This window comes from Heterocephalus glaber, unplaced genomic scaffold, assembly GCF_053883595.1.
Source record: "Heterocephalus glaber isolate CG9 unplaced genomic scaffold, H.glaber_assembly_v1.0 deba00001600, whole genome shotgun sequence".
NCBI lineage: Eukaryota > Metazoa > Chordata > Mammalia > Rodentia > Bathyergidae > Heterocephalus > Heterocephalus glaber.
Genome location: NW_028258372.1, coordinates 39,810,016 through 39,833,685, shown reverse-complemented (window position 1 = coordinate 39,833,685; position 23,670 = coordinate 39,810,016). Strand labels below are relative to the sequence as shown.

Here is a 23,670-nt window from a genome sequence, read left to right as displayed (position 1 = left end):
AACAATCGCAAGGTGTAGATCTTATTTGGATCCGGACTTGGACAAACAGACTATAAAATAGCATTCACGAGTCAGTTAGGGAAATACAAACACTCATTAGATATTTAATGATATCTAGTAAAGAATCATGTATATCTAATAAAGAATCATGAATTTTAAGGGCTGGGGATTTAGCTCAGTGGTGCCAGTGCCTGCCTGGCAAGTGCAAGGTCCTGAGTTCAATCCCCAGTACTGGGAAAAAAAAATAGAATCATGCTATGATTTTGTTATGAGAAAAATGGTTATTATTCTTTTAGGCATATTTCATTGATACAAATTATTTAGAGAAATGTACTGAAACTTTTATGGCTGGAATGACATAATGTCTTGGATTTGCTGCAGAATAATTCAGCTGGAGATGAGGAAGTTGGCAGTGGAGGCAGTGTTATCAGGGAACCAAGAGCAGCTGAGTGTCACTAATTGCTGAAGCTGAATGACAGTTCACGGGGATTCATTATATATGGTTCTCCCTACTTTTGCATGTTCTTAAAGTTTCTTAGAGTTAAAACTTTGTTTCTTAAAAATGTTCCCTCTAAAAATAGATTACTTTTTGTTTTTCCTTCCACTGCTTAAAAACAGGGCTGGGGTAGAGCACACACATGAAGCATTGGGTTTGATCTCCAGCACTGCCACAAAACAAAACAAAATAAAAGCACCAGCAGTTCAGTTTGAATGGGAGGCTGACAATCATAGCTACTTCAGTGTGAGGAAGTACTTTGCAGTCTAGGGGCCTCTGAACTTCCCTGAACATTGGAAAGAGCTGGTGTGCTTGCTTTTAAAAAAAAAAGATCAAAGATCAAACATTTTCAAGGTATGGACCTTGCTGAATCAGGACAATCCAACTTTAGAATACATGCTTTAAAATGAACTTTCCAAGAGTTCCAATGCTCCTGGCCTTGTAAGTAAAAAGCACAGTACTGAGCAACGCTTGCCAAAGAGCAAGGTTTCAGGGGGAAGATAAGTCTTCTATAATTTGCCTCGGCAACAACCATCACTGCATTCCCGTTCAAGTTTAAATTGGTCTTGTTTTGCTGGGTGAGGTAGTTTATGTCTTCCCTGCCTCTCATTTGTTGTTCACACTTGGTGAATCCCCCACGACACATATTATTATTGGGAAGGTAGGAAGGAGAGATGGAGCTGGAGAAAGCAGCACACTGGAGGGTGAAGGCTCCAGAAGCAGCAGGCCACTTCCCAATGGGAGACACTGTGAGACAAACAGAGCTTACCATGGCAAAACCAACGTCTGCTTTCTTCAGGGCGGGCCCATCGTTGGTGCCGTCTCCGGTGACAGCCACCACCTGCCGCTGTTCTCCAACAGTGCTGTCAATGATGCCTGGGAAGAAGAGACAGTCAGAACTCGGGTGCCACCTGAGGTCATTCGCCAGCGTGCTGTTTCCCATGAGATATCCCCAGTTTCTATCGCTCTCCTTTTTATTCTCTTCTTTCCTTCCCTCTCCCTATGCTAAAGCTTCTCCAGCCACCACCCAAGGGCAGTAACTGTTTCATGGGCAGCACCCTAGCTAGGAAAGGAAGTCCTCACACAGTGGCCTTAGGGGCTGGGAAAAGTGTGGACCTGAAGGCCAAGAACCGGGCTCAGCTGCACCAATTCTACCTCTAGCTGGCCAGTTTGGGTAAGTTACTTTTCAGCCTCCAACTTGCTTCCTGACAAAACAAGATGGTTTTACCTGTCATGACTAATTCACAGTACTACTGGCAAACAAGATATATAATGTTTAAAAGGCCCGACTTGGTTACATGTCACACTCACCGAAGGCTCCGATGTTTGCTAAATGGAACTTTCTCCCCATGAGCCTGGGAGCTCTCCTAGAACCTGCCTGTTCAGGACAGGAGGCTTGCTCTGGCTGATGCTCTTACCTGTCCTCACCCCAGCCCGCCCTCGCCGACCTCACCTTTCACCAGCGTGTGCTTGTCAGTAGGGGAAGACCGCGCCAGCACCCGGAGCTTAGGCCACATCTTGTCCAGCTTCTCTTGCTCTACCTGCCAACACCAGACCACATCTGGATCAGCCATGAAGGAAAAGTCACGTATGCACGCCCTCCAAGCTGCTAGGAGGGCTGCGACTCCACCGTCCCATGGAGATGAAACAGCCACCTCAGCTCACTGACGGTGGCCAGTCTTGTCCTGCTTGCCTTCTGTTCCATCCCTGTCTCCTACCTGGGGGCCAATCCATATTCCTTAGACCCTTGACAGGAGGTGGGCCAGGGTTTGTTGCTGGCTCAGGGGGCTAAAGTGGCGTTACTGAGGCCTTAGTTTCATTTTTCTGTGTAGACCAGGAAGCTTTGGTCCGTCCCACACCCAGACCACCTCCTCTTATGAGCTACTCTTAGCCATAGGGCAGTGACATGGGAGGGATGAGGTAGGGAGATCAGTGCGAAACCATCTCAGCACTGAAAACGCAGACTGACGTGAAAAGTTAGTGGCATTGTTTCAAAAGATAATTTGTGAATGAAGATAGTGAGAAGACAGACAGCTCCCCATTTCTCTAGCTGAGCTGCTTTGGTAGGAAGGGATGTCTCACGATGAGCAGATTTCAGTTTAGAATCCACCCACTTTCTCCCACACGTCCGGATGCTGTACGCTAGAACCAGCCCTCCCCTCATCCAGTGAACACCGGTTCCTCCCACCCAGGACGCACCTCGCCCTTCTCATTGCGGATGAGTCTGTTGAATTCCTTGCCTTCTAAGCACAAGAAGTCATCTCCAGGTGTCAGAATGCCACATTTGGTGGCAATGGCCCGGGCTGTGTTGACGTTGTCACCTGTCACCATTCTGACAGTGATGCCAGCTCGTTTGCATTTGGCAATCGCATCCGGGACCTTTGGAGAGTGAAGAAGGAGAGAGAAAAAGATGGTGACGCCTGGTAAGCTGCTCCTTTTCTGCTCCCCCTTCACAGTGGATAGCAGAGAGGCACCAGAGGAGCTGTGCCACGGGGCCTGCTACACCCAGTCGTTTTCATAGCGCCCATTGCCACCTTGCTTCTGTTCATCCCGCGGGAGTCACATCTGAGTTTCACTTATTATCCCAGGCGCTGCAGGGACATGCGCTTCGGGAGTCACGCGTAAACACTTGTGCTCTTCTTACAATCCGGGCACCTCAGCAGGGCACAGGTGGTGTCTGGAGGTGTGGCCGCCGCTCTTCTTCTCAGCACAAGTTTGAACTACTCTCCGCCTGCCTGGCCCAGGCTCCAACCACATCAGCGCTTTGTAGTTTCCCAAATGCAGGACACCGACTCCACCCTTGGCCTTGACAACGGCCAGGCTAACTGTCTGAACTTCCCTGAAGAGAGATTTTCCCAATCCCCTTGTGTCTAGGACAGTGCTCAGTACACAGGCTCATTGAAAAGACTACACTGGTTAAAACAAGGAGGCTAAAGACGAAGTTGGTGTCCCAGTTAATCCTCCCTCCTGACCAAAGATTAAGTCCAATAAAACTATTGCTTCTTACCACTCAAACACCACTAACCCAAGGAATGCCACCCCTGTCAAGTGGACACGCCAGAGAAGCTGTGGGAACCACAGAAATATCTCTCTCTGTGTAAGTTGGTAGCAGTCAGGGAACTTGCCTGGGGTCACAAATAGACAAGGAACTTGCACCCACTTCCTGTGACGCCTAGGTGGCTTCTCCTTAGATCAGACTGGGCTGGTGCTTGGACCAGTGGCCACTGGGAGACTTTCACTCCTGTTTTTGCCCTTTCTCCAAGACAAAGTCTCACCTCTGGACGCACAGGGTCTTCAATGCCCACCACTGCGATACAGGTCAGTTCAGTGAGGATCTCATTCTCGTTGTCCCATGAGGGCTCTGCATCATCAAAATCCCGGTAAGCTATGCAGATAGTCCGGAGTCCTTCACAAGCCATGGGCTCAATGACAGTGCGCACCATGTCATCTCGGTCCTTATTCTTGAATGGCAATGCTTCCCCTTTCTTGTCCAGGATTCGATTACACCTGGGGAGACACACGGTCAGAAAGCAGTCTTCTTTCCTACTCAGTCTGTTTCTACAATCATTACTGACATTCTGACAACTCTGTGTTATTCCCAAGGCCGCTCCTTGACCAAGTATCTCCTTGATCCATTACTTAGCTCAGTTCCTCTTTCCAAGGGAGGGTGGCCCACGGATTGAGTAAGGTCTAGGTGGGCAGCAAGTGTGACTCTCTCAGGTCCCTTGTTCTTATTCACATGGGAATGCAATGCTGTCATCTGTGGATCACCTGCTTTTTTGAACTTTCTAAAAGCAGAGACTTTTCTTTTCTTTTTTTTTGGTACCGGGGATCAAATGCGGGTCCTTGCACTTGCGCAGCAGGTGGTGAAGCTACTGAGCTAAATCCCCAGCCCTAGCAGAGACTTTTCAATCTATAATTGTACACAGGAGGGTGCTAATCGAGAATGTGTTGATTAAAAGGAGGTAGCTGAGGGCCGGGGAGGCACTGCTTTAGCTCTACTGACCTGAAACCCAAGCTGAGTCAACTTTTCATGACTCATGGATAGTCCAGCCATTTTTGAAGTTATGCAAATTAACTGTAATCAGAACTGAGAATGGGGAACTTGGAGCTAACACTGCTATCAATTTTATGTGCAAGGCACCTTAGATTCATTGATCACTTAATCTCAGTGAGATGGTGTTTTTTCTGAGTATGACTATCTTTGTTTTCAGATTAGGACATGGAAGTTTGGATTGTCCAGGTCTGAATCCAGGCTGTGTCTCTATTAGTTGTATCTCCTTGAGCAAATTACATGACTTCCTTGTTTTCTCATCCGTAAAACAGGTAATAACAGAACCCACTTCATAGAGTTATGGGAATTAAATAAAAGGAGCTAAAGTACTTAAAAGCAATGCATGGCCTGAGTAAAAGCTCCGATGTTAAATAGATGTCACTGCCTGGCTCGAGGGCTCACTAATCATTCTGATCAGTTCAGTGTGGGGCATGTCATGCAGACCTCCCTAAGGGGCGAATCCGGAGGAAGAAGCAGACCGGGACAGGGCACTCACTTGCGCAAGATGATCTCTGAAGCACCCTTGCTGAACATGCGGAAGCCTCCACTGGGCTTCCGGATGACTGTGCTCATGGACTTGCGCACAGAGTTGAAGGTGTACACCTTATAGAGTTTCTCCTCAGGCACCTCATTGCGCACGGCCTGGTAATCGTGCTTCAGGTCAGTGACAAAGCCCAGCAGAGCACATTCGGTCTTGTTGCCCACTTGCCGTGGCAGGCCTCCCTCCTTCTCTGGAGGCTGAGGGAAAAGATGCATGCAGTAGAGAAAGCCCTTAGGAAGGTCAGGACTCCCCTACCATAATCTGACATAGAGCTGGGGGTGTGGCTTGGTGGCGGAGCTCTTGCCTACTCTGCCCAAGGCCTTGGGTTCAGTCCCAGGACGGCAAAGTAAAAATAAATAAATAAAAAGTCAAAGTCACAGGTAAACCCAGAGCCCACACGGATGGTAGCATTTGCTGGTGTTTCAAGGGTAGTCAGACAGTGGTCAGTGGTGAGCTTGATCCCAGAGCCACTCCCATCTAGGGGACTTTCATTTGCTCTAGTTGTAATGTAGGTGTCTCACCCTGTGTGGGACTTATTCTAATGCGTTGCTTCTAGAAGGTAATTTTTCTCCTGATAAGCTCAAGTCTGCTGCGAGCATGAGGTTCCTCTTTAGGGACACTGTCTTTCTAGGGTGACTAGAGGGTCACAGGCTCCTGGAGACCAGTCTCAACCTGAACACATTTGATCATATTCAGGAGTGAGAAAGGGATATAGGATGGCAATTCAGGCAGAAGAAACAGTAAGGGATTTGTCTCAGAGAAAACTGCTGTTCTCCTCCAACTGCCCATTCCAAGTACCCAGGCAAAGGGGGAGCTTACCAATATCTTAGAGGTATAAGCACTGTTGATAGAAATGCCATTGACAACAAGGTCCAGGACCCTAGGTGGGAAGACATCAGGGCTTGGAATCTGATGGTAGTGGGTGCCCCCAATGTAAGCCTGTACCACTGTCATGCGGTTCATGGTCAACGTGCCCGTCTTATCAGAGCAAATGGCGGTGGCGTTGCCCATTGTCTCACAAGCATCCAAGTGCCGCACCAGGTTATTGTCTTTCATCATTTTCTACAAAGGAAAACAGAGAAGACTTGAGAGAAGACGGACTGGTCTCACCACCCAAACAGGTCAGAGGCTACATCCTAGCCAACATCGCTCCACATTTTATTTTCCAGTGCTATACAAAAATGCAAGAGATGAGTTTTGCGAATCTCCTAAGATTCTACTGGTTTATTTAAACATTGATGCAGCTGATGGAGATGGTCTCTCCAGTGTCAGGGATTTCTGCTCTGGTGATGGGCCACCCAGCGTTTACGGGGGATGCAATGGCTTATCCTTTTGCCAAAGGCTCCACGGTGCCCTCCCTCCCATCCCTGTCCTGCAGGAAGAAACAGTGTCATTCCAGGCTCACCTTCACAGAGTAGGCCAGTGAGATGGTGACAGCCAGTGGCAGCCCCTCTGGCACAGCCACCACTAACACTGTGACGCCGATGATGAAGAACTTGACAAAGTACTGGATGTAAACAGGAGTACACTCCGGCAGCCATGTTCTGCCTTGTATCACGAAGTTGTCAATCACGAAGTACAGAATCAGGATGACAACTGTGATAGCGGACATGATCAGACCTGTCCAGGGAAACAGTCACATGAACCTAGGCTTGAGGGCACTCCCAGGACTCTAACCTTAGCAGAAACTGTAGTCTCTCTACTAATTTTTAAAACCATCATTTTGAAGGGGTCAGATGAAAATCTCCCACCCATGCTCTGCTGCTTGTACACTATGTGTAAAAAAGACCCAGGTTCTACTCTTAGCACTGCACTGACTTAACTCACAGCTTTGACTAGTCAACCGCATCTGCTCCTGTTTCCAAGACTAAGTTTTTCATTCATAATAAGAGCATTAGTTCATGCTTTCCGAGTCAGCATTTCATGGTTGTATTCCACAACTCATAATGAGACAACTGCATTTGTTCACTTGCTAGCAGTTCACGGATTTTGACTCCTCCCCTATTAGCCCGTGAATGTTGGAGCAGTCATAACTTGGTTATGGAGGTGTCCCAATGATGCTAGCGCAGCACTGATAAGACAGACCCTTTGAAGAGTGCTTCCAAACCCTAACGTGCAACTATTTATATGGCACTTGCTGTGGGCCAAGAAAACCCTTCACAAGCCCTTCACGATGACCCCATGAGGTAGGTTACTATTAGAGAGGATTCTTTTCTATTTTTGGTGGTGGTACTCGGGAATCAAACTCAGGACTGCATGCATACCAGACAAGTGCTCCACACTCCGGAGCTACGCTCCCAGTCCTTTTTTTAATCCGGTACTAGGAATTGAACTCAGGGCCTCATGCTTGGCAGGCAGGCGCCGAGCCACTGAGCTACATCCCCAGCCCTCTAGTCCTTTTTCAATTTTTGTTTTGAGATGGAGCCTTGCTATGTTGCCCAGGCTGGCCTTGAACTCAAGGTCCTTCTGCCTTCACCTCCTGAGTTGCTGGGATTGCGGGCATGTGTCATGATGCCCAGCTAAGTGTCTCTTCTTTGAAAACAGGATAATAAGCCAGGCACAGTGGTGCACACCTGCAATCCCAGCTGAAAGTAAAAAATATAAAAGGGATGGAAATGTAGCTCAGTGGTAAAGTGCCCCTGGTTTGATCTTCACTACTGGAAAAGAAACTAAAACTAAGGCTTTGAATATAATATACTGGTATAGGGTGACCAATCACCCTGGCTTGCTTAAGAGCAAACAAATTGTCTGGGATATAAAACTTTCACTGCTAAAATCAAGAAAGTGCCAAACCAACCAGGACAGTGGGGTACCGTACACACTGAGGTAAATGGAAGAATCTATTCAAGGTCAAACACCCAATGGGCTCCTCTGAGGGCTGAAGCATCACTGTCCAGGTGCCCGTTCCTATCTAACGCACAGCACTGGGGGAAAGTGCTTGAAACCACAGTATGGTTTTGAACTCAGCTTTTCCTAAGGGTCAGTGATTCAGGGGCCTCAGAGTGAGGCTAGGAGGTGATGATACCAATGAAAGCATCTTTGTTTGTACTTCAGTTGATCAGGACCAGGACTAGGGTGTTTAAGAAGAAAGGCACCTATGGTATAAAATGTGGGGAGGTGCTCGTTCTCGGGGTGGTGGAAGGCATTACCCAAGTCCTGACCTGGCTTGACATGAGAAATAAAACGGACTCCAGGCCAATCTTCTGGTAGCTTCAACACTCCAAAGAAAAAGGCAGGAATGAGGACAACAGTAGGGTTAGGAGAAGTCTATTGAATGTTTGAAACTATGTCAGGCTCCATAGCGTGTTCCTGCATTTGCAACTCATCTCCTCCATACTGAGTTCATATGCAAGAGATTTCAAGGTAGTCAAAAGTACCTGGTTATGAGATCGCCTACCACAGAACTTCCTTCAGTGCTTCAGATGTTCTCTGTGTGCGCTACCCAGTGTGATGGCCACAGGCTACATGCAGCTACTGGTCATTTGAAATGAACAGAGGAACCAAATTTCTAACTTGATGTAATTTAAATGGACACAGCCACCTGCAGCATAGATCCGTACTGCCTGGTGTGTGCTTAATGGATCAGCAGCATTGCCACTGTCTGGGCAGTTACTAGAAATGCAGAATTTCAGGCCCTGCTGCAGATGTGCTGAGCCAAATCTGTACTTTAACAAGAACCCAGGATGAACTATACACAGAAATGTACCAATTACAATTGTGGCAAACAGAAGACTGGGTTGGAAAAATACACAGAAGTATTAGGGACATGAGCACTGAGGGACAATTTTCCTATTGTTCCCTCCTCTCAATCCCAGCCCCCACCACTGAAAAAGGTGGTGGGAGAGAGGAGACACAGAGGCGAGTGATGGAGAGGCAAGTTGCTTTCACAGCTCAGGAATGCAGTTAGTGGCCACTCCTCTGGAGACCCTCTTGGACCACAGCCTGCCTCTTTCCCCTAGTCTTTATTCTGTGTTCACTGCTCTGTGCCGACCACATGCTACCACTACACAAGGGAACTGCCTCCAGGAAACTGTGCCCTTCTCTGTCCTTAAGGAATCTGCCAGCCCAAACAAGAGACAGGTAAGAGCTCTTAAAGCCTTCCTTCTTGCTAATGTGTCTCCCCTGCTGTTATGTGCACTCTTTACTTCCCATCTGTGTACATGAAAGAGACAGTGGGGCGGTGAGCCCTTCCACGTAGGGAAACATTTCTCGGAAAAAGCCAAATGGTGGCAGACAGGGACACAGTCAGCCAGAATGCACTGGCAACTTAAAAGCTCCCGCTTCCTTCTGCCAGACTTGGTTGGTGCTGTGAGCATCCACACTGGCATAGAACAAAAAGCTGGCTGGACCCCACTCACCGGCTTTCCCAATCTGAACAGCCAAGCGCGTCAGCTTGCCCTGCAGCACCGACTTCTCCTTTCTGGGCACCTTGGAGATCTTCTTCTCCTTTTCCTCATTGTCAATCCCCTCCTGGCTATTGAGCGGCTGGATTTCTAGGGCCACTCCATCCTGGGCCTTTGCTACAGTGCACACACAAATGCAAAAGTGAGCAGACAAGGTGATGGTTCTGAGTGGCAGGCAGATGGAAATTAAGAACCCTCATCTTTTTCCTGGACCACACCTCAGGTCCTGACATTCTGATCAGTCCCACCCCGTCCCAGACACAGAACTCGCCTTCAACCCTCTACTGGGGCCTTTGGAACAACAGTCCACTAACTGGACATAAAACGGGGGTGCTTTTAGGGTCTGGATTTCCTCTTCAGTGGCAGCTTCCTGGCACCAACTCAGAGCTCCAGGCCAGGTTTATTCCAGCAAGGGGATTAATCATGCCTCTAAGGACTATTATCAGCAACCATCCTTCCTGGGATTCAGTGCTTAAAATAGTGAATGTTTACTGCAGAGAGGGGCTGAAGGGAAAGTCTGGCAGTGGTTTCTAGGGCACTGGGGTCCTAGCTGCCTGTTAAAAGGTTCACCTTTCTCCCTCTCTCTATGTGGACTGTCAGGAAAGAAACACAGACTCCCATGGCCAAGGTATTTTCTAGCTCCTTCTTATATAAAGTGAAGGACTGGGGAAGGAAATCTCCTTTCTCCCCAGTTTGAAAAGACCAGGTGGTACAAAGTGGGACCTAGGGTTAAGTCTTTGGAGGAGAGGAAGAAGTTGGTATAAAGGGACCCCTGGAATAAGAGAAAGCAGGGATAAAGACAGACATATAAATCTATTTTGCTTTTCAAAGAAGATATAAAGACACCTAAAATTAAAGGATCATTTCTGTTTGGCCCTGGTACTCCGACATGACCATTTCTAAAGACTGCTATGACATGGGTTACAAAGGAAAGAATCTCTAAGTGCTGTCTCAGGAGAGCAATTCTTGCTGGTTCCCAAGAGTCCTCCAACTTCATCCCTACAGAGCTCAGCCCCTTGCCTAGGATGCGCTTCCTGAGGGGCTGTCTCTGCTGTCAGATTCACAAACAAGACAGAGACGGGATGCAGAGACAGTCACCAAGAGAGAAAAACACACAGCAGATCAGGAGCAACAAGACAGACTACAAAGAACAAAGAGTGGGGAGAGAGGTAGAGAGAAAGGACTCTCCGCAGGTACCCCAAGAAGACCAGCAGAGAAGGAATCCACACTAGGACACTGATGAGGAAGCTAGCAAGAGGAGGGTGCAGGGACTGCCCACCCTCCCAACCCAGAGACTGATGACTTTTTGGTGTTTAAAATCAGGCCAAGGGCAACCGCAGCAAGCTTAATGTCCTGAGAAGAGCAGATCAACCCCCTCACACCCGAGAAATTCTGACGTGAGGTTCCGGGAGCCAACAGCAGAGGGCGCTGCGGTCCCATCTAGACCGGGACTGGGCCCTTGACCCCACCCCAGATCTCTGCACCTTCCTCAAGATGAGCCATCTGGGGCCACAGCAGCAGATAACAGGTGATGAAGAGGGAAGGGAGAAGGCAGATGGCCCGGACAGGTCTGGTTTGAGCGTGGGCAGGCATAGGTGGCAAATGAGTGGGTAGAGAGGTTACCTTTGTTGCGATTTTCAGGGACTCCTTGTTTTTTACCTTTGAACAAGAAAGAACAAGAAGGAAAAAATTGGGGTGGAAACTCGAAGCGACTATTAAGAGATCGGATACGCAATTTGTTTGTCCTGCTCTGAGACCAGAAGAGCTACAGAGAAGGAGGTGGCTTGCAGGGAAAGGCAATAAATATAAAGGAGGCTCACATCTTTGCTCTTATTCACTCTTCCTGGAAGCTCTAATGACTCCCTGGGGCACGAGCAGAGTGCTCACACAGGTAAGTGCAAGCTTGCACCTGCGCTGCTTCCTTTTGGGGATGGCCGCTGCTGGGAGGGAGGGTGCTCTTGGGAAATGGGGTGGGGCTGGGCATTGAGAAGTGAGAACACTTTCTATTTAGTGGCAAAGGCCCTCAAAGGTGTCTCTTGTCAATTCAACAGCACTGGGCAGGCTTCCTCCTCTTTCACTGGCAGGTGACTGGGAAAATGATGGTCTAGTCGGGAGAGAATGTGTTGTTTCCTTTTCATACACTGCTCTCCACTAAACAGCTCAAGATTATCCTCTGGCCAAGTGGTAGAAATCTGTCTCCCGCCAAGGGAATACGGAATGCTAGGGAAAGGTGCAATCTGGTTATATCTTTTTCTCTTTCTCCTGCTGTTCTTACTTCAGCAGCAAGTGAATGGCAAGACTGGACTAACTTCAGGGTGGACATGACCTCTCTTCCCACTCTTCTAGCTGTGTCTCTCTTCCACCAAGAGCCCAGAGTTTCAGCAGGAATCCATTTTATCCTTCTGATCAGTTTGCCCTTAGCTGTGATGGTTCATTAAATCCCCCCTCCTTGAGGAGGAAGGAGGGGGACACACACAGAGGGCACTTGGTGTCACACTAAGCCAGCTCGCCTTGAGCAGGGTTTAACTCAACGGGGTCAAACCCACCAATCACACAGGAATCGAGGCTCAAATGCAATTTGACCTGGAGCCTCGAACCAAGATCTGGTTTTCATCAGAGCTCCCTGGACAGCCAAGGTTTACATCTTCATCTTGGCAAGGAGCCTGGGTATCGGCCCTCTTCATTCTAGCAAATGCTTCCAGGCAGGCTTCCCATCCAGATCGCTAGTGTGTCCATGGGAGGAGAGGACAGAGGCTCTCACTTGGAACGCCAGAGCGCCCTTTACCTTTCTTCTTCTTCTCTTCCTCATCATCCTCGCTGGCCCCCAAGAGCGTAAAGATGATTCCTGTCTGGGAGTTGATCCCCACGGCAGTCACTAGCATCCGGCCAGAACCTTCCATCACGTGAGTCCCTGCACGGCAAAGGAGAGGATGGGAAGGAGTGTTGTTCTTTAAAACCTACTGTGATGTGGTGTCAAACACAAACTTAAAAATGATGCCTGGCCCATGGATACTGATACACCTATCAGAGAGTAAGAAAAGGTCAAGACCTGGATCCATTTAAAACAGACCAATCACACTGAAGGTCAGGAGGGAATGTGAGTCCTTCAGGCTAAACCCTTCCTTCATCCCCCTCCCCAAACAGCTGAGCCTTTCCAAGACCTTAACAACACCGATTTCATAGAAAATCTCTTTCAGGTTGCCTGATATTCCTTGTATTCAACACCTCCGTGTGCTACTGCCTCTGCTGAGCCCAGGGGAGGAGATGGAACGGAGCTAGAGGAGGAGGCCAGGCTGGGGCTCACAGCCTGGCTGTCTGAGGGGCAGAAGCATGGCTGTGGGCACCCAGAGGCTCTACCTGACAGCAACATGGGGTCTTTGTCCAGGGACTTCTTGACATGGTCTGACTCCCCTGTCAGAGAGCTCTCGTCAATCTTCAGGTCGTTTCCCTGGATCAGGATCCCATCTGCAGGCAGCAGGTCACCTAGTGCAGAGAGAAGCAGCGGGGGTGAGGGAGAGCAGGCCAGGGCCTGGCAGAGGGGGCTCCCACTCCACCTCTCATCTCAGAGCTCCTCCATGGGCCTTCTCCTTAGGGTGATGGCCAGGTAGATTGCTCTGGGGCTGGGCTGTACCTCAGCAGTAGAGTGCATGCCTGGCATGCACAAGGCCCTGGGTTATAGCCCTAGCACCATCAAAATAAAAAAAATTACTTCAGGTATTATAAATTCAAACTATCATTAACCCCAATCACCTTCCTATGGCCTGAGTATTACATACTTTGAATCTCAAGACACATAATGTGCAAGTCTGACAACCTGTTGGGAGAATCTCAGCTATTACTGTCTTCGAAATTCCTTTCTACAACCTCCTTACACTCTAACCTAGATGCTAACACAACTTGGGGGCTCATCCTTTGGATTTTCAGCAATCCCCAGCCCCCTCATGCCAAAGGCCCTATCCTCAAACGTGCGTGGGTGGGATTGGGGGCAGAGGTCTGAGAAACATGAGGCTCTCACCGTATTTGATTTGGGCAATATCCCCCACTACAATCTCAGCCACAGGCAGCTGGATGAGCTGGCCGTTCCGGATGATGGAGAACTTCTGCTCCTGTTCAATACGGCTCTGCAGGCCCCGGAACTGCTTCTCTTTGCTCCAGTCATTGAAGGCAGTCACCAATACCACGATGATCACTGAGAACAGGATGGCAGCCCCCTCGATCCAGCCAGCTTCTGCCTCATTTTCGTCTTCTGGGGTACTTGCGACTTGACCACATACTATCCAGGAAAAGGAGAAAAACAGTCCCCAGGGGCCTCTTGTTGACATTAAGAAAGGAGGGCAGTGCTCCACAGAATGGGAAGTAAGGGAAAGAGAAAATGAGAAAGGAAAACTCTTAGGTAGAGGAGCTCTCCTCTGGGGAAATCAGAAGATAGCAGGATTGAGAATCTCGCCATCATTTTATCCATTTATGTTACTCTGATAAGAAGCAAGTAACTAAACTGTACAAGTCGTATGTAAAAAACTTATGACTTTCAACACGGTCCAGACCATTGGTAGGGGCTCTTTGAGAGGTGGCACTTTATTGATCAGGTGAGGGCAGAGGATCTGTGACATTCTGAAAAAAGATTTGGTGGGAGAAGGGGAAGAACCTGGGATGAGGGTAAATGAGAACAGCTTGCTAGCTGCTAGGCTGGTTTCTTTTAGAGAGCTCACTAGATAAAGGGGGAAGATTTGTGCCTCATCAGTCAACCACCCAGGCTAAGCGCCTTTGGTAATAATGGAAAGAACCCAGATCAGAGCCGTGCTGAGCTGTTTATGTACTCACATTCATTATTTCCACCAGGGGGCCGATAGAAGGACAGGACGAGGGAGATGATGGCTGCGATCTCCAGGATGATGAGCGTGACATCTTGAAGGGCTTCCCACACTAACTCTAAGAAGGTCTTGGGCTTTTTTGGGGGGATCAAGTTCTGTCCAAACTTGAGTCTACGTTTCTCCAGGTCAGCAGGGTTCCCAGAAAGACCTGCAAAGGAGAGGGGAATGAATGATGGATGGGAAGAAGAGGGGGAATGATAACAGAAGGCAGTTAAAAGCCCTCTTGTGAAAAAGCAAAAGACACCTTTAAAAAGACCCTTTGCTGCCTGACCTGCCCAACTGTGAGACTTAGTTAAGCTGGACAACCATCCTGATTTTCCCTGAACTTTTAGTTTACATGTGGGCACAGTGTGACAAGGTGGCCTCGGGACAGGTGCCCCTGGGTTCTCTTAGTACCCAGGATAAACTAACGCAGACAAAATATTTCACCTCTCCTCATGGAGTATGCTACAAGCTCCAGATCTAAGAATATAAACACTGAAATGTTCCTCGGGAAACGGGTGTGGTGGTGCACACGTGGAATCCCGGCTACTTGGGAGGCTAGAAGGTAGAAGGACTGCAAGTTCAAAGACAACCCAGGCAACGTAACAGACCCCCATCTCCAAAACAAAACAAAACAACCCAAAAATAGTTCCTTGGGATGCGCAGAGAACTTTTCTCTCATAGTAACATATAAATGCTGCTGCACACTGGAATACAGAGTTACCGTAAATCCACCAGCTCATATACAAAAGCCAGAAAGAACAAGCTACCTGCTCACGGTCATGCCAGGCTGAGGCAGAGCCCATCCACACATGCTGATTCCAAGTTTTAGGAGCTGTAGATCACCCGAGCAGAGGCTTTGAGACTGTAACTTATAGGCATCCTTTTTAAGCACATACGTCTCTGCTTTTCTGTTATATACACACCCTACTAAGTGGTACTACTATTCTACCAAGTAGGTACTAAGTAGGCAGTAAGAGAAATGCTACTACTCAGGTTGAATACAAAGAGGATAAGAAAGGCAAGGTCACTAAGTTTTCAGATACTACACAGTTCTTGATTATCAGCATCCTCCCCACCAACACATTTGTACGCTTGTATACCTGCATCCACACACACCCAGCACATGGAAACACACCTACTGGCCAGCTTACAGATACACACCACATTCACGTCACGTGCCCCATACATACACACTACACATATATCATGCACCAGACACATACACACCACACACATATCACATACATAATACATATATACCCTAGATAGATGCAGACATAGCACACACCCCACAGGTTGTGCATGTCAGACACATACCACACAATACCACACATCATACCTATACCACACATGCACAACGCACAGAACCACACAACACCACACACATTCTAGGCACATTCTCAGAGGGAAATGAGATAGGCAGAACTATTCTTAATGCCTCCCTAAGAATTCAGGGCCCCTCTCCTGGCTCCCAGGACTGTTCTTTAAAGTGGGAGCGAATCCTAGCATGGCAGTTCAAGACATTTGGCACTCATCAAATTGTTCGCCCACCGCAGCAAACCAGTCTTGGTGCTGGAAGCTGCTGGCTGGAGGTCTGATAGGTTCTCACAGGCAGGGTGGGGCACCTTTTGTCTTGGAAAAAGCTCAGCAGCTGGGCAGATGGTGCTCCACGCAGAGCAGACCACTGGGAGGAGCCGGAAGGACAAAACAGAGGCAGAGATGCCAGAGGATTTCTTCACCCCGTCAACACGACACAGTGGATAGCAATGGCACGGAGAGGGCCGACATCTCCATTTCCTCGGAACAGTACCTGACTGTGTGGCCCTTGGTGGCAGCAGGAAGGAACTCAGTTAGACCTGAGGAAGACAGACACTCAGGCAGGAAAAGATTCTGAAAATGGGAAAACAGATTCCAGGGAGTACTGTTTGCTGGGTCGAGGTGGCATCTCTTTTCCATTACAAGCAAAACTGGCAGGAGTGGCACAGTACCTGGATCCTCATCGGTCTGGGCTGGAATGACGGAAGTGTTCAGCAGCCTGCCTAGAGGGAAAGGGTGGGGCGAACAGGCACCCCCGAGGCCAAATGCTCACTTGCTGAGGTTAGGAGAACAGGGAACTAGTTAGGAACGTTGCCCAGTGTTGTGATGCAGGGCCTCTTGCCACTCAGGGCCCCAGGGCCTCACCTTGGCAGCACAGCGGGGCTCCGCAGGGGAGCAGGGTCCCCCAAAGCACCAGAAGCAAGTTGAGCCGCTTCCCTGATGCCCTCTGATGCTCCACTCTGCACAGTCGGGTTCACTAGAACGGAAAGCCAGGGCCTGGGAAAGGAGCGTTCCCAGACAGCCTATGGCTCTCCTCTCTCATCCCCTGTATCTATTTAGTCAAGAAACCCTATCAACCCCATCTTCAGAACATATCCAGAGTTCAACCCCTTCCCATTCCCTGGCTGTCCCCTGGTCTCAGCCACCAGCGTCTCTCTCCTGCATTGTGGCTTCTCCTAACTGGTCTCCTGGCTTCCAGCAGTGCCCTCCTGCTCTTAAACTCAAACCCAGAGGGCTGCTTCCAAGACCTGAAGCAGTTCATGCCGCTCATCTGCTTAATGTCCCATGTGGCTTTTACTTGGAGTGAAACTGGGCCCAAAGACCCACGGTGGCCTGAAGGGCCCAATGTGAGCCCCTGGTGCCCATCGCTCCCACTTCCTCACGTTCCTTGTTCTCCCAGCCCACTGAACAGGGCTGTGCTTCTGCTTTGGGCCCCTGCACAGCACTGCCTCTGCCCAGATCCCTGACCCCACCTCCTCCACCTCCTCCGGTCTCTAGGCCGCTGTCCACTCCCTGAGGGCAACCTAAAGGGCACCTTCTCTGCATGGCACTCTCCGCCCTCACTCCGCCTAGCCCCCATCTTCTCACCTAACATGCTACAGGATTTGTCATTTACTGTTTGTCTCTCCCGCTCCGCAACGGCCGTGTTTGTCTCTCTTCTGCAGGCCTATAGCAGTGCCCGGAACACTGTACACATACAAATCTGTTGAATGAACTAAATGGATGAATAATAAATAAGACTGCTAACATTTAAAAGATTACCATGTGCCTGATGCTTCACCAGGCGCATTTGTGTTTTCTCATTCAAACAGCACAAACCCTAGGAGGTAGACACTATTAACTCCACACATCTAAGCAAACCATGGCCTGGAGCGGTTACGGGATTCCCTGGGCTGGTAAGTGGCAGAGTCTCGTCTCCTCCATGAGAGGCAGTTGGATGCAGACCTCCATCCACGGGGCGTTGGGTCCGGAGGCAGCTATGTCCAGCTGAGGCGTCATTCTAGTGTGACCAACTGGTCCCAGTTTGCTGGGACTCGCCAGGGATTTGCACTGAAGTTCCTGCTTCCCGCGCCACGGGGCAGGCTGGAAAGCTGCTTTCCTCTGCGCCTCGCGAGTAAGCCGCCACTGCTCCCTCCCACGGTCTCCAGGGAGCACGAACACTTCTGTCTTTTCCTTGTCCACGGGGATGGTGTCATCCATTCCTCTGGAGCCTGAATTCTGTACTCAGTCTCCTCACAGCTTTTTGGGATGCAGGTAAAATGAAAGCCAGCTACATTATGGGAATCATAAAAGGTCAGGACTACTCTTGCCTACATATCTTCAAAGTCACACATTTGCTTACTTTTTCGTCACTTTCTACTCATCTATCTGCTCCACCTTAAGTCACCCTGAGTATGTACAATAGCTACCTTAAGAAGTCAAGCCCTGTGCCAGTTCCCAGTGTGCCCTGCGGCAGGGCAGGGCAGGCTGAGTTCTTAGCAAGAGCAGCTTTGGGAATCCTCTCTGACATGTGCTGCTGCACGCGAAAGCCATGTGGGGCTGGGAGCCCGGCCAATCCCAATTTGGGGCTTTCCATTCCAATTCTTTCAGTCCCAGAGAGGCGTTCAGACCCTGATCTCAGCAGCTGTAACTTCACACAAAATACTCGTCCAACCCAGAAAAATGTTTTGGGCCCCAACCTCTGCAGTGGCTTGTCAGATGCTCAGCCTCCTGGAGTGGGGAAGAAAGACTTGGCGGGGAGAGAATGCAGGAAACACAGGAAGAGGGTTTCCCCGAGAAATGCACCAGGAAAATGAGAGGAAAACTTGCCCCCAAGAAAACGAATGAGAAAGCCCCACTCAACCCAGGAGTGCTTCTGGCCCTAAGAGTCACACTGAGCACAAAAGCTGGGAATGGCAGAGAATGTTAGGGTGAAGTCATCACCCTGCCCCAGGCCGGGCGGGGCAGTCAGCAGCAATGGAACATTTGTGTCTGCTGTGAGCCTGGGAGAAGCAGCGCCCATCCCTCAGTGGCCTGGCTCCAGCTGGGACACACCAGGTATGAGGGAGGCCGACCTCCCTCAGGCATCAAGGACTGTGGGGCAGAGGCATCTTTATCAGAACCAGGTCAGCCTCACAAAGGGTGGGGTTGGGTCAGACTTCATGAGGGACTTCCTGGCTGTCTGGCTGAGTTATGATAACCATGCCAAAGGAGGCAGCAGAACCTCTTCCACACAGCATACAAGAGAGAAGGTCCTCGCAGTTGATTCAAAGGCAGTGCTCTTGGTACATGAGAAGACATCAGGTCTCAGGTGTATGTAGCTTGCAGTGGAGCACCTGCCTAGTGTAAGTGAGACCTGGATTACCAGCATCGGAAAAACAAACAAACCTTTCAAGTCCTACCTTAAAACTTTGGGTTAGGACACTAAGGAAAAGGAGTAGCTTAAGATTAGAGGGCCTGGCTGGAGCCAGCTCCTGCTGCAAAGTACATGCTACCCTTCCAGGGAGGGTAGAGTACTTTCCCTGCATCAGCATTTCCAGCTCATCATCAATGGCTGTGAGATGTACTCTCTAACTGCTGTACTCCCAGCCTGTCCTAGAAGGCAAATGACTCAAGTTTATAACAAGATGATGCTGACCAGACAACAATGCTTCCTGCTTTCTTCAGGTGGGTCCACACAGTGTAGGCCTTTTTTTGGGGGGGGGGGGGGAGCGTTAACTGGGAATGGAACTTAGGACCTTCCACTTGCCAGGAAGGTTCAGGGCCCCTGAGCCACATCTCCAGCCCTTCTAGGCCTTTTTTGAAAGCTGCAGCTCTGGCACAGAGAAGAGAAAGCTCCCTGGAGCATCCTTGACATTCCTCTGCTCTGCCCCCTTCTCCCTACTGCGTGCATGTGCTTCCTTCCATGCGCTGTCACATTCCCAGGGCTCACACCTTGGGAGCTAAATAAAAAAGAGTGAACGCTCCATTTTTAAGAGTAGACGAAAGATCTGCCTCAGCCAAGGAGGAAAAGGCATCATTTTTCCCACCCTCACTCATGGTTCAATAGAAGGCAACAACAAGAAGGTTGAAAGTCAAGCCGGGCCTGAGAGGTAGAGTGCATGCTTAGTATGTCTGAGTCCCTGGGTTTGATTCCCAGTACCACAGACAAAGAGACAGACAGACAGACAAAAATTCATTCAGAAACAAAAAACATGCAAGAGTTGCTGCTGAGCTGCCAAAGGAATGTGACATAAAGGGATCCACACCCATGGAAAGGAGAGAGCAGGAACAACTCTTGGAGTCAGAAAATCCAGCCACATTCTCCCCATCAAGAACTTGATGCCCTCTCTGCCTGGCAGCAGGATGCCAGCTAACTCAGAAAGAAGCCCAGCTCTGGGCAAGGAAGGGCTGGCTGGACAGTGAAAAATCCCCAGAGCCTTGGGTTGGCCTGTGGAGAGGCCCCACAGCTGTCCTGACCTAATTTGGCTCCCGGTATGTATCTCAAACCAGACAGGGAACTTCCAGGGAGGAGGGCAGCAGGAGGGCACCTCCCTTCTGTCTTTCCCACTCATCCACCAGTAGGCTAGATAATGCTGCTTCTCCCTAGTTTTACAAAAGCCTTTCCTACCCTTCACCAAGTACTAGGAATTTCTTTGATGATGCTACTACCCTTGTCTCTATTGCTCAACATCAGTGCACCAGCCCTCTCCTAGCTGTTGGAGCTGGGCTGTCCACCTCACTCTTTCCCCTCCCTCCCTGATATTCTTTTGGTGGATAGTCTTTTCATAACTTAAACAGTAAGAGGGCACCACATAATGCCAATCTGCAGCCACGCCCAGACAGGCTTGTAGGAAGAGATCGAGCATCCTTAGGAGAGGAAGAGCAAGAGTTCAGGATGGTGGCTATGGGGCAGAAGGCATGAAGAAAGAGAGGCAGATAGAATTGTGCTTGTAGCTTCAGACTGATGAGCTCCTCAAAACTGATATTGCAGAACTGACTAGGAGCTTTAAAGAGAGAGAAGAAAATCAAAGAAGCCAGCTACTCTCTTCTTCTCACATCTGTTCCTGTGTATATTTACTCACTCACCCAGTCCTCCACTTCCCCCAATACTGCCAGTCCCTAAAGCAGTGCTCTCTGAGTGGCGTGTGTGTGTGTGTGTGTGTGTGTGTATCTGTTGGGAGTGTGGGGAACTTTTCATATCACCTCATCCACTTACATGCTTGTATAACTTATTATGTAAATAATATTAACATCAGAGGTAGTAACAGTGACAGAATTGTTGCAAGTGAGCATTTATTGGGGTATGTATTCAATTTTTTTTTCACACTGACAACACCAAAAGAAATTTCAGGGCTGTGGTTGTAGCTCATGGTACAGCATTTGCCGAGCACTCTTACGGCTCTGGGTTCTATCCCAAGTAATATAAAAAAGAATTATTTTTCCAGGTTGAGGAAGAGCTCAATCCCAGTATGTCCCAGATAGTGGCAACATGGACAATTCTTGGCAGAACAAGGCACAGTGACCTCAAGGCACCAATCATAGTAAAACCCCTCCCAGAGATCTTAAAGTGACAGGAGATGTTCACTTAAATCCTGAAAATTAAGCCAGGCAAGGGGACATACATCTGTAATCCCACCACTCTGGGAGGTTGAGACAGAAGGATCCCAAGTTCAACCTCAGCCTGAGCAATTTAGTGAACCCTTTTTTAAAATTTAAAAAAAAAATTAAAAAGGGCTGAGGATGTAGTTCAGTGTGAATGCCCTGGGCTCAATCCTCAGTACCTCAAAAACGAAAAACCAAACCAAACAAACAAACATTAAAAAACTCTGAAGTTAATGAACCGAAATCATAATTCAGGCAATCTGTCTTAAACAGATTCTTCCCCTTTTTGCCATCTACTCCCCAAAAGTGTCAGCTCCCTTAACCCAGTGATTATTCAATAATTACGCAAGACAATGTGCTTGCACTGTAAGTCAGGCACACTAGGGATTGGTACAATTACCATAGAGTCTGGCCATGCTAGAGCATCCCTGGGCAATCCCTACATGGTGCAAGGTTTCCTCCTGCAGTTTCATACCCCTCCTCCTCTCCCTCCAGTATCATCTCCATACTGTGCTCCTGTCACACCTGCTCTTCCCCAACACAGCACTATGGCGGTATTTTGGGAACTGCCTTCACTTGAATGCAACTTCTTTTAGCCCATAAGCTCTATGGAAAGAGGAACTGTGCCTGTCACACCCACCCTTGTGTCCCTGGCACTGAGTGAGCATTAAATGGCTGTTGCACATTGTTGAAAGGGAACTAGAGGCCCTCAGTTATCCCACTGCCACAGTGCAACGCTGCAGAGGAGAAAAGATGTAAAGGGTACCTAGGGAACGTGAAAGTCCTACCAATATTCTTCTAGATTTAAGCTCAACAGAAATTGTCTTTTGGCCTTTTGAAAGAAGCCCTGCAGTTAATGATTTAGTTTATTCAGGGTTCCCTTTCTCTGCTGTCTTTGGTCCTGGTCCAGAACTTCCCCCTAACTGCTGACCAAAGTCCTTTTCAGAAAATATAATTTCTCCTTCCTAATTAGGGCAGCATAGCTGGGGCTCAACAAGGAAAAGTCCTATGTAGAAAGAATATTCACAACCTACTATCTAGACCAAAGAATCTCCCATCTAGAGAGAAATGCAGAAGGATCTGAGCCTAGAGAAAATACCTCTTCTTTTGTCTCCTCAAGCCACAAGTGACTCTGCTCCTAGACTCACTAAAGGGTTCTCCTGCTCCCAAGGCCACAGGATCCTGGGGGACCACTCAGAAGACAAGGGTCTGTCTTCTGGCCTCTGTCTGCCGAATTGCTCTGATGTTTGGGGATTGGAGAGATTGGCTGGGGTGGCAATGGGGCAGTGAAAGAAGAGATAATAAAAGAAGTAGGGTGAAACATTAAAGTGCGGGAGTAGCAAGCACACACGTGACAAGGATTGCACTGGTGCCAAATGCTCAAATTTCCTCTACTGTTTGTCTGTCTGACTGGGGATTGAACCCAGGGGTGCTCTACCACTAAGCTACATCCCCAACCACTTTTTTTTTTGCTTCCGGGGATCGAACTCAGGACCTTGCACTTTTGAGGCAGGCGGGGCGCCACTGAGCTAAATCCCCGGCCCAGATTTTCTGCACTGTTAAATCCAAGGCGACATGAACTCCTCTGGAGCTAGGGCCTCAGCCCAGCATCTTAGCTTTTCAGACACAGTCATAAAGATGGAAATCTTTATCACTTAAACGTAAGTGTATGTCCTGCCTCACATCTCCTCCATCCCTCTTCCCAAACCTGGTGCCCTTTCGGGCTCACACTCCCAGCTTTGTTTCCGGACGCTGCTCAACACTAAGGCAGCTGAGCATTTCCAAGTCTTCCTGAGTCTAACCAACTGTTGGACATGGGGGTAACATCTCTCCCTCCAACTAGCAAGTTCAGGCGTGGGGACACATTATCGGGTCACAATCACACATCTACCAGGCAGCAAAATGCAATACAAACTTTTAAATTTTCTGTGCTGTGCTTCTGAGAGTCTTTGTGTTGCTATTTTAGCATAAGAGCCAACAAAACATTAATAGACTGTGAACAAGAAAATATAAGCGATTCCATCACCTTCTACCTGGAAGAAAAAGCTCAGGCAGGTAATTTAAACCTCTTAGCCTGCTGACAGAATATTAAGAATTAAGCTCACCTGCATTTAGAGTTGTGTAAATATAGGCTAATAAAACCATATTAGTGTGAAAAATGTTAAAAATCCTGAGTTCAATAAGGTCCCTTGGTAGCTATGTCTTTTTTAAAGTCTGTTAATCTATAGGCTCTCAGTCCACAGAACATAAAGGAAAAGGGTCATAGTCTATGATGAACCAATCTCCCCAATCCTTTTTTTGGGACAGGGTCCCACTATGTTGCCTAAGCACTTGAACCCAGGTGATCAAGTGACCCTCCTGCCTCAGCCTCCCCAGTAGATGGGGGTGTGATTCCAGCCCATCTCCACTCTCCCCACTCTTACTTTACCCTGGCTTCCAAT

At 48.7% G+C, this 23,670-nt stretch overlaps 1 protein-coding gene across 6 annotated transcripts in view; it reads right to left on the bottom strand.

Annotated features, from left to right (window-relative positions):
• Atp2b4 (ATPase plasma membrane Ca2+ transporting 4) overlaps positions 1–23,670 on the bottom strand; it is an 87,317-nt gene that overhangs the window by 20,788 nt on the left and 42,859 nt on the right. For 4 of the 6 annotated variants that reach the window (XM_013078622.3, XM_004862182.4, XM_004862178.4 and 1 more), the window contains exons 3-15: positions 14,316–14,513; positions 13,510–13,767; positions 12,852–12,977; positions 12,280–12,405; positions 11,118–11,153; positions 9,450–9,611; positions 6,497–6,711; positions 5,911–6,153; positions 5,047–5,288; positions 3,772–4,003; positions 2,696–2,875; positions 1,950–2,037; positions 1,266–1,372 (exon numbers count right to left, since the gene is read on the bottom strand). In XM_013078622.3, coding sequence (XP_012934076.1) covers positions 1,266–1,372; positions 1,950–2,037; positions 2,696–2,875; positions 3,772–4,003; positions 5,047–5,288; positions 5,911–6,153; positions 6,497–6,711; positions 9,450–9,611; positions 11,118–11,153; positions 12,280–12,405; positions 12,852–12,977; positions 13,510–13,767; positions 14,316–14,513 — 2,213 coding nt within the window. The remainder of the gene's footprint in view (positions 1–1,265; positions 1,373–1,949; positions 2,038–2,695; positions 2,876–3,771; positions 4,004–5,046; positions 5,289–5,910; positions 6,154–6,496; positions 6,712–9,449; positions 9,612–11,117; positions 11,154–12,279; positions 12,406–12,851; positions 12,978–13,509; positions 13,768–14,315; positions 14,514–23,670) is intronic. The other 2 variants (XM_087193923.1, XM_087193922.1) reach the window with 1 other exon arrangement.